Here is a 13349-nt window from a genome sequence, read left to right on the forward strand (position 1 = left end):
AGTGCAGATATCTCTTTGAGATACTGATCTCATTTCCTTTGGATATATGTCTTTGAGATACTGATCTCATTTCCTTTGGGATTGCTGGATAGTCCTATGCTAAATTTTTTAAAAAAAACTCCAGATCGTTTTCCATAATGGCTATACAATTTACATTGCCACCAATCATGTACCGTAACAACTACATGTGTTATGTTTTTTATATTTTTTCTTTTTTCTTTTCTTTTTTCTTTTTCTTTTCTTTTCTTTTCTTTTTTTTTTAAATAGAAGATAGAGTCTCGCTGTGTTGCCTAGACTGGCCTTGAACTTCTTGGCTTGAGCGAGCCTCCTACCTCAGCCTCTTGAGTAGCTGGGACTACAGGTTTGTGCCACATGCCTGATTGTCTTTTGTCTTTTGATAATAGCCATTTTTAACAGGTGTGATTGATATCTTATTGTAATTTTAATTTTCATTTCCTTGATGGTTATTTATGTTGAGTACCTTTTCATGTATCCATTGACTATTTGTGTGTTTTCTTTTGAAAAAAGTATGTATTCAGATCTTTTGGCCATTTTTAATTGAATTATTTGGGTTTATCTGCTGTTGAGTTAAGTTTCTATTTTGGATTGTAACCTTTTATCAGATACATAGCCCCTGCTTATTCTCGGGTGATACATTCCAAAACCCAGTTGGATGCCTGAATCCAATGGTACTGAACCCAGTTGGGTAGGGGGAAGGGAGGGATAAGGAAAGAATTGGTAAAGGATGCAAAATTACAGCTGGATAGAAGGAATAAGTTCTAGTGTTGTATATCATTGTGGAAGTACTGTAGTTAACAATAATATATAATATGGTTTCAGATAGCTAGAAGGATATCGAAGGTTCCCAACACAAATGATAAATGTTTGAGATGAGGGGTATGCTAATTACCCTGATCTGATCACTATACATTATATGTATCAAAACATCACTATGTATCCCATAAATATGTGCTATTATTATGTATCAAGTAAAAACAAAACATTAAGAAAAAGAAATGGTACACAGTAGTACAGTACTATGTCCTTTATAAATATGTACTTAAGAAAAATGTATTAAAAGTTAAAAACCACATTTTCATTCATGTTTTCCACCCATAAATTTAATACCTTTTCCATTTTAACTAAGCACTTATCATGTACTGGGGCCATAATTTTTGCAGTTTTTAAGGTGCAGCATCAAAACTGGCACAAATTTCTTTTTCCTGCTTCATGATTTTACAAATAGAAAGTTTGTTCTTAACATAGATCTTAGTATCCCAGCATATGATTTTTTTTTTTCTTTTCTTAAGTCAAGAACTTTCACCTTTTCATTTCAAATACTTTATGTCTTCTCTTTGGCAAATTCAAATTGTCAACTCTTATGCTTTGGGGTCATTACTAAATAAAATAAGGATTACTTGAACATAAGCACTGTGATACTGCCATAGTCTTTCTGGTAAACAAGACAGTTAATGACTAATGGTTGGGGAGTGGCTACAGCCTAAATACTCTGGACAAAGGGATGATTCATGTTCCAGGCTGAATTGAGTAGAACAGTGTGAGATTCCATCATGCTATTTAGAAGGGTACATAACTTAAAACTTAATAATTAATAATTAATATTAATTATTTTTAGAATTTTTTATTTAATTTTTTTTGGACCACAACTGACTACAAGTAACTGGAAGCATGGAAAAGGAAGCCACTAAGGCAGAACTAATGTATATGGCTTGCAAATTTTTTTTCGTTTTGTCATTTCTTTCATTTCACATTGTCTCTCTGTTGATTTTATTTATTTATTTATTTTCTGTGTAAAAGCTTTTTAATTTGTTGTATACCTACTTGTTTATATTTATTTTTGGAAGACTTGTTTATATTTGCTTTTTAAAGCTTTTGAGGAGCTTTTTTCTTATATTTTCTTCTAAGAATTTTGTGGTTTTAGATCTTACATTTAATTCTTTAATTCATTGTGAGTTAATTTTTGTATATGGTATATGGCAGTAGTCTAATTTCATTCTTTTACTTGTGAATATACAGTCTTCCCAACACTATTTATTGAAGAGAATATCTTTTCCTTATTGTATGTGTGCTTCAGGCCCATGTTGAAGATTAGTTGACCTTCTATGTGTGGGTTGATTTCTGGGCTCTCTATTCTGTTCCACTGGTCTATGTGCCTCTTTTTTTGTCAGTTCCATATTTCCATATTGTTATGATTACTGTAACTTTATAATATAAATTGAAACTAGGAAATGTGATGCCTCTGACTGGTTTTCTTTCTTAAAATTGCTTTGGCTATTCATGGTCTTTGTAGTTTCTTGTGAATTTTAGGATTTTTTTTTCTGTTTCTGTGAAAAATGCCACTGGAATTCTGATAAGGATTGCATTTAAACTATAGATTGCACTGGATTGTATGACCATTTCAACAATACTAGTTATTCCAATCCATGAACATGGGATATCTTTCATTGTGTTTCCTTCAGTTTCTTTTCAATGTTTTATAGTTTTCAGTGTACAGATCTTTCACCTCTTTAGTTAAATTTATTCCAAAGTACTGTATTCTTTCTGATGCTATTGTAAGTGGGACTGTTTTCTTGACTTTTTTTATAGTTTGCTAATAGTATATATTCGACTGGTTTATATATGTTGACTTTGTATCCTTCAACCATATTGAATTTGCTTATTAATTCTAGCAGTTTTTTTATATAGTCTTTAGAGTTTTCTTGTTCTAAATTTTGTGAGTACATCACATTAAAATAGAAACATTACAGAGATGTTATGATTGGAATTATGGGCTAGTTTATTCATAGTTTATGGTTTCAGAAATGTTTTAACATCCTTTCGTAGTAATTTCCAATTAGTGGCTTTTCTTCCCTACTTAATCCTAAGTTTTCTTACTTTTCAGTCTCTCTAATATGTGGTTATCGATCTCTAGAGACATGTTAATATAACAGTAGAGCTCTACTCTAAATTAGAAACATTTTATAAAGGGAATAAATTTTATATAGGTTTGGATTACTAAAGACCAGCTTTTATTTTATTTATTTTTTAACACCTAAAGTATATTACTAGCATCTTCATAAAATCTGCATTAAAATTTAAAGAATGGTTTATTTCTCTTCAAAGCTTCAACATTTTTTCATGAATTGCGTATAACTCATAAATATTTATAATACTAGAAAAAACATTATTTTCATCAGAACGCTAATTTTCTCTTGTTATCTCATAATTTGTTTATTTGTTCTTATTATGTAGAATATAGTTTTATAGTAAAATGCATAAGGAAAATATCTCTGATGCTTTTAAAAATGTATTTAAATTCATCTATGTTAATATTTTTTATGATTAGAATGTTTGTGATGTGTTACATTTCTATCTTATTTTAGATAAATGTAGTTTAAGTTAATGACTTTTTCCCATTGATTCAAAAATTGGAGTATTCAGAATTAAAAGATACATTTTAAAACCACACTGTCATATTTTGACAAAATTTTGGAGTGTACTTTTATTTGAAAATACTATCACTATTTTCTTGAGAGTATTTTTGGCTATTCTCCCCTTTTTAGGCGGTATATATTGCACCCCTAAAAGCCCTGGTACGTGAAAGAATGGATGATTGGAAAGTTAGAATAGAAGAAAAACTTGGTAAAAAGTAAGTTCCTACCTTTACTCAAAAGATATGTTTTGATTTGTCTAAAAGGACCAGGAAATAAGAGTTGAATAAAACTGTTGAATGGTTTTACAATGATTTCATAGTCTTTAAAGATATGTTTCTACTATTAAAATGATTTCAATATTCTCATTGTTTTAAGATTGAAAAATGAAGTCTCCTAAATTACTTAATGTGAGTACTTTTATTTGGCAAGATAACTTTTTCAAAATATTTTCATTCTAAAACAAAACAAAAACAAGCTCTGTCTCTCTATTTTTTTTTCATATATGCAGAGTAACTTCCAGAAACTGCTTAGAAGGCATTTTGCATGTAAATTATTTATGTAAAAGCAGAAGTTCTTTGAAAAACATGATGTGGGGTTTTTTCATTAATAATATAGTACAAGGTTATTAATTTAGAATGAAGAGTCTATAAACATATTTAAAGCAAATTTTGATATCCTTGCATATCTGCATAAAAGTTAGATATGTCAGTGATTAGAATTTATATGTCCGTTTTATGGCAAGAAATTTTCTCAGAGTTCTTAAGAAACTTACATTTTGGACTCAACTTGGAAAATTTCAGAAATCAAAGGTAGATAAAGTAATTTTAAGCCTTATAAAATTTTATTTTAAAAGAGATACGTTTTAGCATTTCCAAGGTTGTTACCTGAAAAGCTTCTGAGATCATTTTTGTATCCCTTCAGAGTTATTGAACTAACAGGAGATGTGACTCCTGATATGAAATCCATTGCCAAGGCTGACCTTATTGTCACTACGCCAGAGAAGTGGGATGGAGTCAGTAGAAGCTGGCAAAATAGGAGCTATGTTCAGCAAGTCACTATTCTCATCATAGATGAGATCCATCTGCTTGGTAGGTACCACTGTATCTAAAGCCAGTTTACAAGCTTTAAGTTTCTAAAATATTAATTATTAGTATTATTTTTAATTTGCATGTAATGATTGTATATATTTATGGGGTACAATGTGATGTTTTGATATATGTATATGATGTGGAATTAATTAAATCAAGCTAACATATCTGTCGCCTTATGTATAAATTGTGGTGAAACAAAAAATTTTCTCTTATTGTATTTATCTGTTCTTACATTGCCATAAAGAAATACCTGAGACTGAGTAATTTATTTTTTAAAATAAGTCTAATTGTCTTAAGTTTCTGCAGGCTGTACAGTAAACGTAGTGGCTCCTGCTTTCTGAGGGAGGCCTCAGGAAGCTTTCAATCATGACAAAAGGCAAAGCAGGAGAGAGCTTCTTACATAGCAAGAGCAGGAGCAAGAGAGCGAGGTGGTGGGGGAGGTGCTACACACTTTTAAACAACTAGATCTCATGAGAATTCACTCACTGTCATGAGAACAGCACCAAGATGGTGATGATAAGCCATTCAGGAGAAACTGACCCCATGATCCTATCACCTCCCACCAGACCCCATCTCCAACGTTGGAGATTACAGTTTGACATGCAGTTTGGGCAGGGCACTGTTCTAAACCATATCATTTAGCAATTTTGAAATGTACAATATTATTATCATTAACCGTTGTCACACTGCTTACTATACAGTCAATCTGACAAATGTATTTTTCCTGTCCAACTGAAACATTGTACCCTTTGAGCACCATCTCTCTATTCCCTTCTCTTGTGACTCCAACCCATGCTCCTAGACTCTGGTAACCATGTTTCTACTCTTTATTTCCATGAGGTCAATTTTTTTTATTCAACCTCTAAGTAATGTCACGCACTGGGAGTGGGATTGCAGAATCCTTTGATAGCTCTGTTTAGCTTTTTTTTGAGGAAGCTACAAACTTTTCCTTTTGTAGTTGCAATGGCCAACACAGACTTGTTAAATGATTAACATTTATTTTTTCCTATTTTCTAGGGGAGGAAAGAGGCCCTGTTCTAGAAGTCATCGTATCTCGAACAAATTTTATCTCATCACACACAGAAAAGCCTGTTAGAGTAGTTGGACTATCTACTGCATTAGCTAATGCCAGAGACCTTGCTGACTGGCTCAATATTAAGCAGGTATGTAGAAGATTGATAAATTATGCAGTTATTTAGTAGTGTGACTTTGATGATTCCTTTAAAGAGATATATAACATTATAAAACTCAATATAAACATTGAAAATAGTTTCTCTCTCATATTTACTCTAGATGGGCTTGTTTAACTTCCGACCGTCAGTACGCCCAGTTCCACTGGAAGTTCACATTCAAGGCTTTCCAGGACAACATTATTGTCCTCGTATGGCTAGTATGAACAAGCCTGCATTTCAGGGTAAGCTTCAGATTCTTGGAATAAAATAGTAACCATTATTTATGGTAGCTATCAAATGTCTTCTAATTGGTGATGGTCTCTTTGAAAGGATGATACTGGTCCAGCTTCTACAAATATCTAAAACTGTCTCAACTGTTAAGGAATTCAAATATATGTTAAATTTCCTATTGAAAATTTGAGAGATTTCACAAATGGTAATGAATTTGTAGTGGAATAAAAGTATGTAATTTTAAAAAAGTATTAGATTTTTCTTAATCAGTTTTTATGATAGTAGCTTGAACAAATGAGAAATAGAAGCTACAAGTCAAAACCATAATCATAATTTTTATGAGAAATCATAAAACTTAGAAATTTAGGTACTTTAGTACAGTGCTTCTGTTTATAGTTTTTCCTTTTCTAACAAATTAGGCAAACAGGAAAGATTTAAGAATAGCACTCCTATTTTATTGAAACATGTTTTATTTTGACTGCATAAAGAATATTTATTATATCAATTAAAAATAACCTCAAAAATAAATTTTCAAATGTGAACTGCTGTTGACTGTGTAGTGACAGTTGTGAGGTGACTTTTTAGTTGCTGTAATTAGCCTTATGACAGAAGCAAAGTATTGATTGTGAACTAGAGACCAATCTTGGCAGTTCAGATTATTTACACCACCACAGAAACATTGTACAAAATCACTAATGAACAATAAATCTGCCGTGAGCTGTTTGGTCACACCTGTTCTTTCAGCAGCAAAAATCCATTAAATGTTGAGGTTTAAAGAAAGACAGAGATCCATTTATATTTATGTGTCTAAGTGATACCAATATTGTGCTAATATGCCTATTTTAAATAGTGTCTCTCTAATATGATTTATCAAAGCTTTATCATTTACATTCTATAATATTCTGATAACAATAAAAAGTGAGAAATAAGATAAATGAGTTTATTTTTCATAATATGTATTGTTGAAATTGCATATATCTATATGGAATGACTGATTGCATACCATTGATGGAAAGAAAGCATTTTGTGCTATATAAATCAATAGTCAATAACTAAAATACTTATGTGAATATGGTATCAGCACAGCAGCTGTACTTATGAACTATTTATTATACCTGTAGTGATTACTGTATTTCTTTGAGTTTAGAAATATGATTGTGTGATAGCTTTATTTCTCATAGTTAGGGTGTAAATAAAGTCAAGGTCATGTCAACATTTCCATTATAAACCTTGTTTCCCAGCCCATAAAAAGAAATACTGCAGCTCACGTTTCAAACAAGAAATTACAAAGAGATTGAACTTTTATATACAATTTTTAAATATCTCTGACTGTTTTAAGAGTGTTGTGGACATAAATATATATTCTACTTGTGGCATCTTATCAGCTTTTTGGAGCCAATGTAAAGCAGAAAAAACCCTCATTTCCAGATAAGCCAAGTGATTTATGTGGCTCTTTAATTATTTTTAAGGGTTTGATTTACAACATTTCATTCAGTCTTGTTACTTGGGTTTGTATTAACCAGAGTCATCTCATCCTTTTTGTGCTGACTACCATGTCCCATTACTCAGATATTTATTCATTCATGAGTATTCTCTTCAGCCCTCTTCTACATTTTCCTGTCTTCCCTTCTCGCACATATGCTTTTAGAAAAACAGAGGGAAAACTTTCTTCTGATTTATCTCTTAACCTGTTTACTGGTACAGACTCTCCTAATTTTTCTGTTACTGATAACAAAAATAAAAGGAAGTTTTTGTGGTGTTTCTAGACATTTTTTATCACCTGGCAGGGCTTGACTTTCTCATTCGACCCCAGGACCCATTAACTGTGTAATATCACACTTAGGCAAACAGAAATAGCTGAGAAACACAACTTGGCACAAAAAACTAAATCTAAGTTTAAGTATCCATGTATAGCTCTTCTTTTTGTTATTGTACTTTAGATTCTGGGGTACATGTGCAGATCATGCAAGATTGTTGCATAGGTGCATTCATGGCAAGGTGGTTTGTTGACACCATCCCCCCATCACCTATACTTGACATTTCTCCCCACGTTATCCCTCCCCTACCCTCCCTCCTACTATCCCTCCCCCACCCTTCCTCCCACTATCCCAGCGGTAGCACCCCCCAATGGACCCCAGTGTGTGATGCGCCCCTCTTTCTGTCCAAGTGGAGAGTCTCAATCTTTAAGTTTCTCCATTCCTTGGCAGGTCAAAATAGAACTTGGACCCAGCATAATTAAATCTTTTCTGTCCTAGGCAATATACTCCCTAGGTAGGGCCATCAGCCTTTCTTTTTCTATCATCTCTCTAATATGCTTCCAGATCTATGTAGTACCTGCAATAATGCCAGATTTCATGCCGAAATCATATACATCGTTAGTTTTCATTTATCCATTTGATACCCTAATGAAATTCATATTCCGGAGTTAAGTAGCTTTCCATTTTATTTCCCATAACTTTTCAACAGCAATTAGAAGCCATTCTCCAGCCAAACCTGTTTTGATATTTGTCTCATCAAGACGTCAAACTCGTCTTACTGCTTTAGAATTGATAGCCTTCCTGGCTACTGAAGAAGATCCAAAGCAGTGGTTGAATATGGATGAAAGAGAGGTAAGCAACTTATTTTATCTTCTACTTCTTATACATTTCAGGTTAGTTTATATTGTTTATAATGAACATTGCATATGTAATTATATTATAGGGAAAGAAGAAATGCATAATACCGCCACCTTAACACACTATAATATTCTGATATAGTTTGCTCTAGTATATTCCCACTTAATATTTATTTTGTGTATTCATATTTATGTCTTTTCCTTTAACATTATCACCTATGTATATTTTAACATTCAATTGTTTTCATCATCTTTGAGTATTCACTGCCCTCACTGAACTTAAAATCGATTTTACAAAATTAGGTTTTTAAAAAATAGATAATAATTTTTTAATTTTAAAAAGCACTGCTATATAAAAATTTAAAGCCTGTTATTATTATTTTCCTAAGTAATAACCACTAGTAAAATTTTAAATTATAATTTTTGTGTCTATGCATTTATCTTCCATTATGCAACTATTTCATAGTGGTTTTCTTCTGTGATTTAACAATCAAGCATCTTTATTATTGTAAGTTTTTCTTTGTTTAAAGTTATTTTCTCAGTATAGAGTTCTAAAAATAATATTAGTGGTTCAAATAATGTGAACATTTTTACAGCTTTTCAGGTACACTGCTAATTCCTTTCCAAAAGAGCCATACTTATTGGCATCATCACCACTGATGTATGAATTATCAGAAGTATGTGAGAGTAACAGTGTTACTATATCTTCATTTGTTGCAACTCATTGATATATTATAGATAAAATATTATCTTAATGTATACCTTGATTTTTGTATGGTTGAACATTTTTTTATATATTTACTAGTTGTCTTCTTTCTTCTTTGTTGTCTCTTTATTTCTTTTGGTCTTTTATCTATTCCAGTGCAGCATTTATTTTGTAGATCTGTGTGACAGCCTTGCCAAATTTAGAACAATATATACATTGTAAAATTTTGTATTACTTTTCTCCATGTATATGTATTGCTATAAATATATAGATATTAATCTTTCACCTGCTGTATTAGGTAACTTTGCTAGTTTATTGCTTGTCTTTTTATTATGGTATCTTTTTACAAATAGAAGACTTTACATTTTATATAATATAGTTTGTTAATGTGGTCCTTTGTGATTCTTTCTGCTACATCTAAATATAGATATTCCTTCTCCCCTCTATAGATTTAATAAATAGTGATTGTTCTTTCTTACACTATTCCAGTTTTGAGAAATATTTTCCTAAATGGAATTATAATGAAAACAGATGAAATCTGTAACGTCATTGTTGCACTGTGATCTCTCCACCTACCCTCTTCAGTGTTCCCATTTTGTGATCTCATGCAGGCATAAGAAAAGCAGTGCTGTTCAGTTTCAGTAAAAAACAATGTTCCAAACCCACTGGTGTCCAGGCTTAACAGTTTGCATATTTCTCCCCTTCTACTTCTTATGACTCATTTAGAGTTAGTAGACCCGTTGAACAGTACTACATATATTACATTATTCTGTAATAGTTAACTGATATTTCAAAATGTTCTTGCTTAGTTCCATAGATGACCTATTCACTAACAGATTCATACATTAGCTTAATATGCAGGCTATCAAATGACTGCTTGAAGTAGAGTAATAGTGATCATTTTATCTTTTAAATTTTATCTTTATTTAGTTAATGTTACTTGTATGGGTATACCAGATATTTAAGATAATAATTTATGGTCAAAAGAACGTTATTAAAATATTTTTTAGCCTGTATTATTTTATATCTAAATAATCATCCTGTAGTGTCTAAGGCAGTTTCATATCTTAGGAGGCAAATGATGAAAAATAGATACACAAAATATTGATGATTCAGTTTGTGTGCAGTATCTCTCTAGGCTTAATTTTATTTTATATATTATCCTAAAAGTCTTCCAAATGGATACTTTTCTTTGAAGTCAGGATATAATGTACAAACCTACTAACCACACTTTGGGATGTTTGCTCAATGTATATAGACAGTATCCATTTAGCACATATGTGACTCGCATTAACTTCAAATGTGAACCTTATGTGCTCATACCAGGTACAGTACACTTCCACTGTTTCTTTTTTTTTTATTGCTTTAATGTATGAGACCTAAGGAATTGTAGATAGCTCAGACATTGTATAGAATCACTTCTTTGTTTGGTATTTTTTTAATCGGCAGAAATCTTTATCAGCAAGGCTAGGTAGAAACTATAGAATATACTCTCATGGTTTCTGCTGTTGTAGATTTTCACTGCTAAAATACGACACCTAGAAAACATTATTTCATATATATATATAATGTTTATTATAAATTTATTATTGTGTTTATTAACAGAAATATTTTTATAATTGCATTATTTTTATTTTTTTCTTCAACCTTTATTTTAAGTTCTGGAGTACATAAGCAGGATATGCAGGTTTGTTACGTAGGTGTATTAGTTCGTTTTCATACTGCTATAAAGAACTACCCAAGACTGGGTAATTTATAAAGGAAAGAGGTTTAATTGACTCACAGATCAGCATGTCTGGGGAGGTTTCAGGAAACTTACAATCATGGTGGAAGGTGAAGGGGAAGCAAGATGCCTTCTTCACAAGGTGGCAGGTAGGGAGAGTGCTGAGCAAAAGGGGAAGAGCCTTTTATAAAACCATAAGATATTGTGAGAACTCACTATCATGAGAACAGCATGGAGGAAATGACTTCTATGATTCAATTACCTCCACCTGGTCTCTCCCTTGACATGTGGGGATTATGGGGATTACAATTTAAGATGAGATTTGAGTGGGGTCACAAAAGCCTAACCATATCAGTAGGTAAACATGTGCCATGATGGTTTGCTGCACAGATCAACCCATCGTCTAGGTATTAAGCCCAGCGTCCATTAGCTATTCTTCCTGATACTCTTCTTCCCACCATCCCCAATAGGCCCCAGTGCATGTTGTTCCCCTGTTATGTTTATGTGCTCTCATTGTTCAGCTCTCACTTCTAAGTGAGGACATGGGGTGTTTGGTTTTCTGTTCCTGCATTAGTTTGCTGAGGATAACAGCTTCCAGCTCCATCCACGCCCCTGTGGAGGATATGATGTCATTCATTTTTATGGTTGCATAGTATTCCATGGTATATATGTGTCACATTTTTCTTATCCAGCCGATCACTGATGGGCATTTGGGTTGATTCCATGTCTTTGCTATTGTGAATAGTGCTATAATGAACATACATGTGCACATATCTTTATAATAGAATGATTTATATTCCTTTGGATATATGCCTAGTAATGAGATTGCTGGGTGAGATGGTATTTCTGCCTCTAGATCCTTGAGGAATTGCCACACCATTTTGCACAATGGTTGAACTAATTTACATTCCCACCAACAGTGTAAAAGTGTAACTTTTTTCCACAACCTTGCCTGCATCTATTGTTTCTGGACTTTTTAATAATTGGCATTTTGACTAATGTGAGATGGTACCTCACTATGGTTTTGATTAGCATTTCTCTAATGATCAGTGATGTTGAGCTTTCCTTCATGTGTTCATTGGCTGCATGAATGTCTTCTTTTGAGAAGTGTCTGTTCATGTCCTTTGCCCACTTTTTATTGGGGTTGTTTTTTCTTGTAAATTTGTTTAAGTTCCTTGTAGACTCTGGAAATTAAATCTAATAGTTTTATTATTGTATTTATTAACATAAATATTTGTTATAAATATATTGTTTATTTAAATATATTATTAAATAGGACAGCTAGAAAGATGTCATTTCCAGACGTTTTGTTTCACCACACATATCTCAAGAATAAGGCAACTATGCATTGTTTTACTGACTCTAAAAGCAATCACCTTTAAATAAAAATTTCAGAGGGTTTACAACTGATTACTATTTAAATTCAATGTGATTATACTGAAGCATACCATAAAGCAGGTGTTTTAGTTGTTGAACCCCTAAATAATTAGCCCTAAATAATTAATAGGAAAACTTTTTAACATTTCAATCTTTGTTTGGGTTACTTTCCATAATATTCTGGGCTGGAAGCTTAGTGATTGCTCCCATTGCTGCTCCTTATACAGTGTTAAATTGGTATTCTGTGGCAAGACATGGGTAATTGGTTAAGACTCTAGTGTTGACAACCTGAGCATTCAGAGGAAGCACAGCAGCAGTTATCCTGGCAACTGTGAAGCAATGTGTCTGGCAAGGAGCAGTGTTCAAATTATTCTGCTGTTGAATGACCTCAAGTCAAGAACTGTCTATAGATATTTGGGCTGGGGGCATGGAGAATAAAGAAAGCTAGGGTGAATCACAAGAGGCTAGAGAGAGCATATGACTAAGAAGAGTATATGTGTTCTCATTTATTTCTTGGCAAAGGCAAAAAGAGTTATTCATCTATCTTCTTAATCCAGTATAGTCTCAAAGTATTAGGACGTAGAAAGACACCTTCAAATGTATCATTGATGTAAAATTATACTATATCAGGAAACCCCAAAAGAAATACCTTTTCATATTGTCATTAGGGAACCATACTGCAATAGTTTCAAATGTTTGTGGGTATATGCTGCCATGTGATCTAGATTCTACTGCTTCTGCCACTAACCACAAACTATTACTGGGTCTTTGCATCACTCTCTCAAGCTTCAAGTCAAGACAGAAAGAGTTGAATGCCTGAGTTTCCATCTCTGGCATGCAACAGAAAAAAGGAATCTCCTCCCTTCTTTGGCTTCTGTTGTAGGGGGTGACATTCAGATACTGGCTGCCCATAAACAACAAATGTCCACGATGGCCCTTTCATTCCTCAAATGCATACATATGCTACTTTTCCTGTACCTACACCTAATTTAAAACAATTT

At 32.6% G+C, this 13349-nt stretch overlaps 1 protein-coding gene across 1 annotated transcript in view; it reads left to right on the forward strand.

Annotated features, from left to right (window-relative positions):
* ASCC3 (activating signal cointegrator 1 complex subunit 3) overlaps nt 1-13349 on the forward strand; it is a 363321-nt gene that overhangs the window by 215359 nt on the left and 134613 nt on the right. Inside the window, exons 26-30 of the mRNA XM_012438418.3 lie at nt 3564-3649; nt 4356-4522; nt 5543-5688; nt 5819-5939; nt 8395-8537. Of these exons, the coding sequence (XP_012293841.2) occupies nt 3564-3649; nt 4356-4522; nt 5543-5688; nt 5819-5939; nt 8395-8537 (663 nt within the window). The remainder of the gene's footprint in view (nt 1-3563; nt 3650-4355; nt 4523-5542; nt 5689-5818; nt 5940-8394; nt 8538-13349) is intronic.

The sequence above is a fragment of the Aotus nancymaae genome, unplaced genomic scaffold, assembly GCF_030222135.1.
Source record: "Aotus nancymaae isolate 86718 unplaced genomic scaffold, 86718_ANA_hifiasm-v0.15.2.pri h1tg000040l, whole genome shotgun sequence".
NCBI classification, from domain to species: Eukaryota; Metazoa; Chordata; class Mammalia; order Primates; family Aotidae; genus Aotus; species Aotus nancymaae.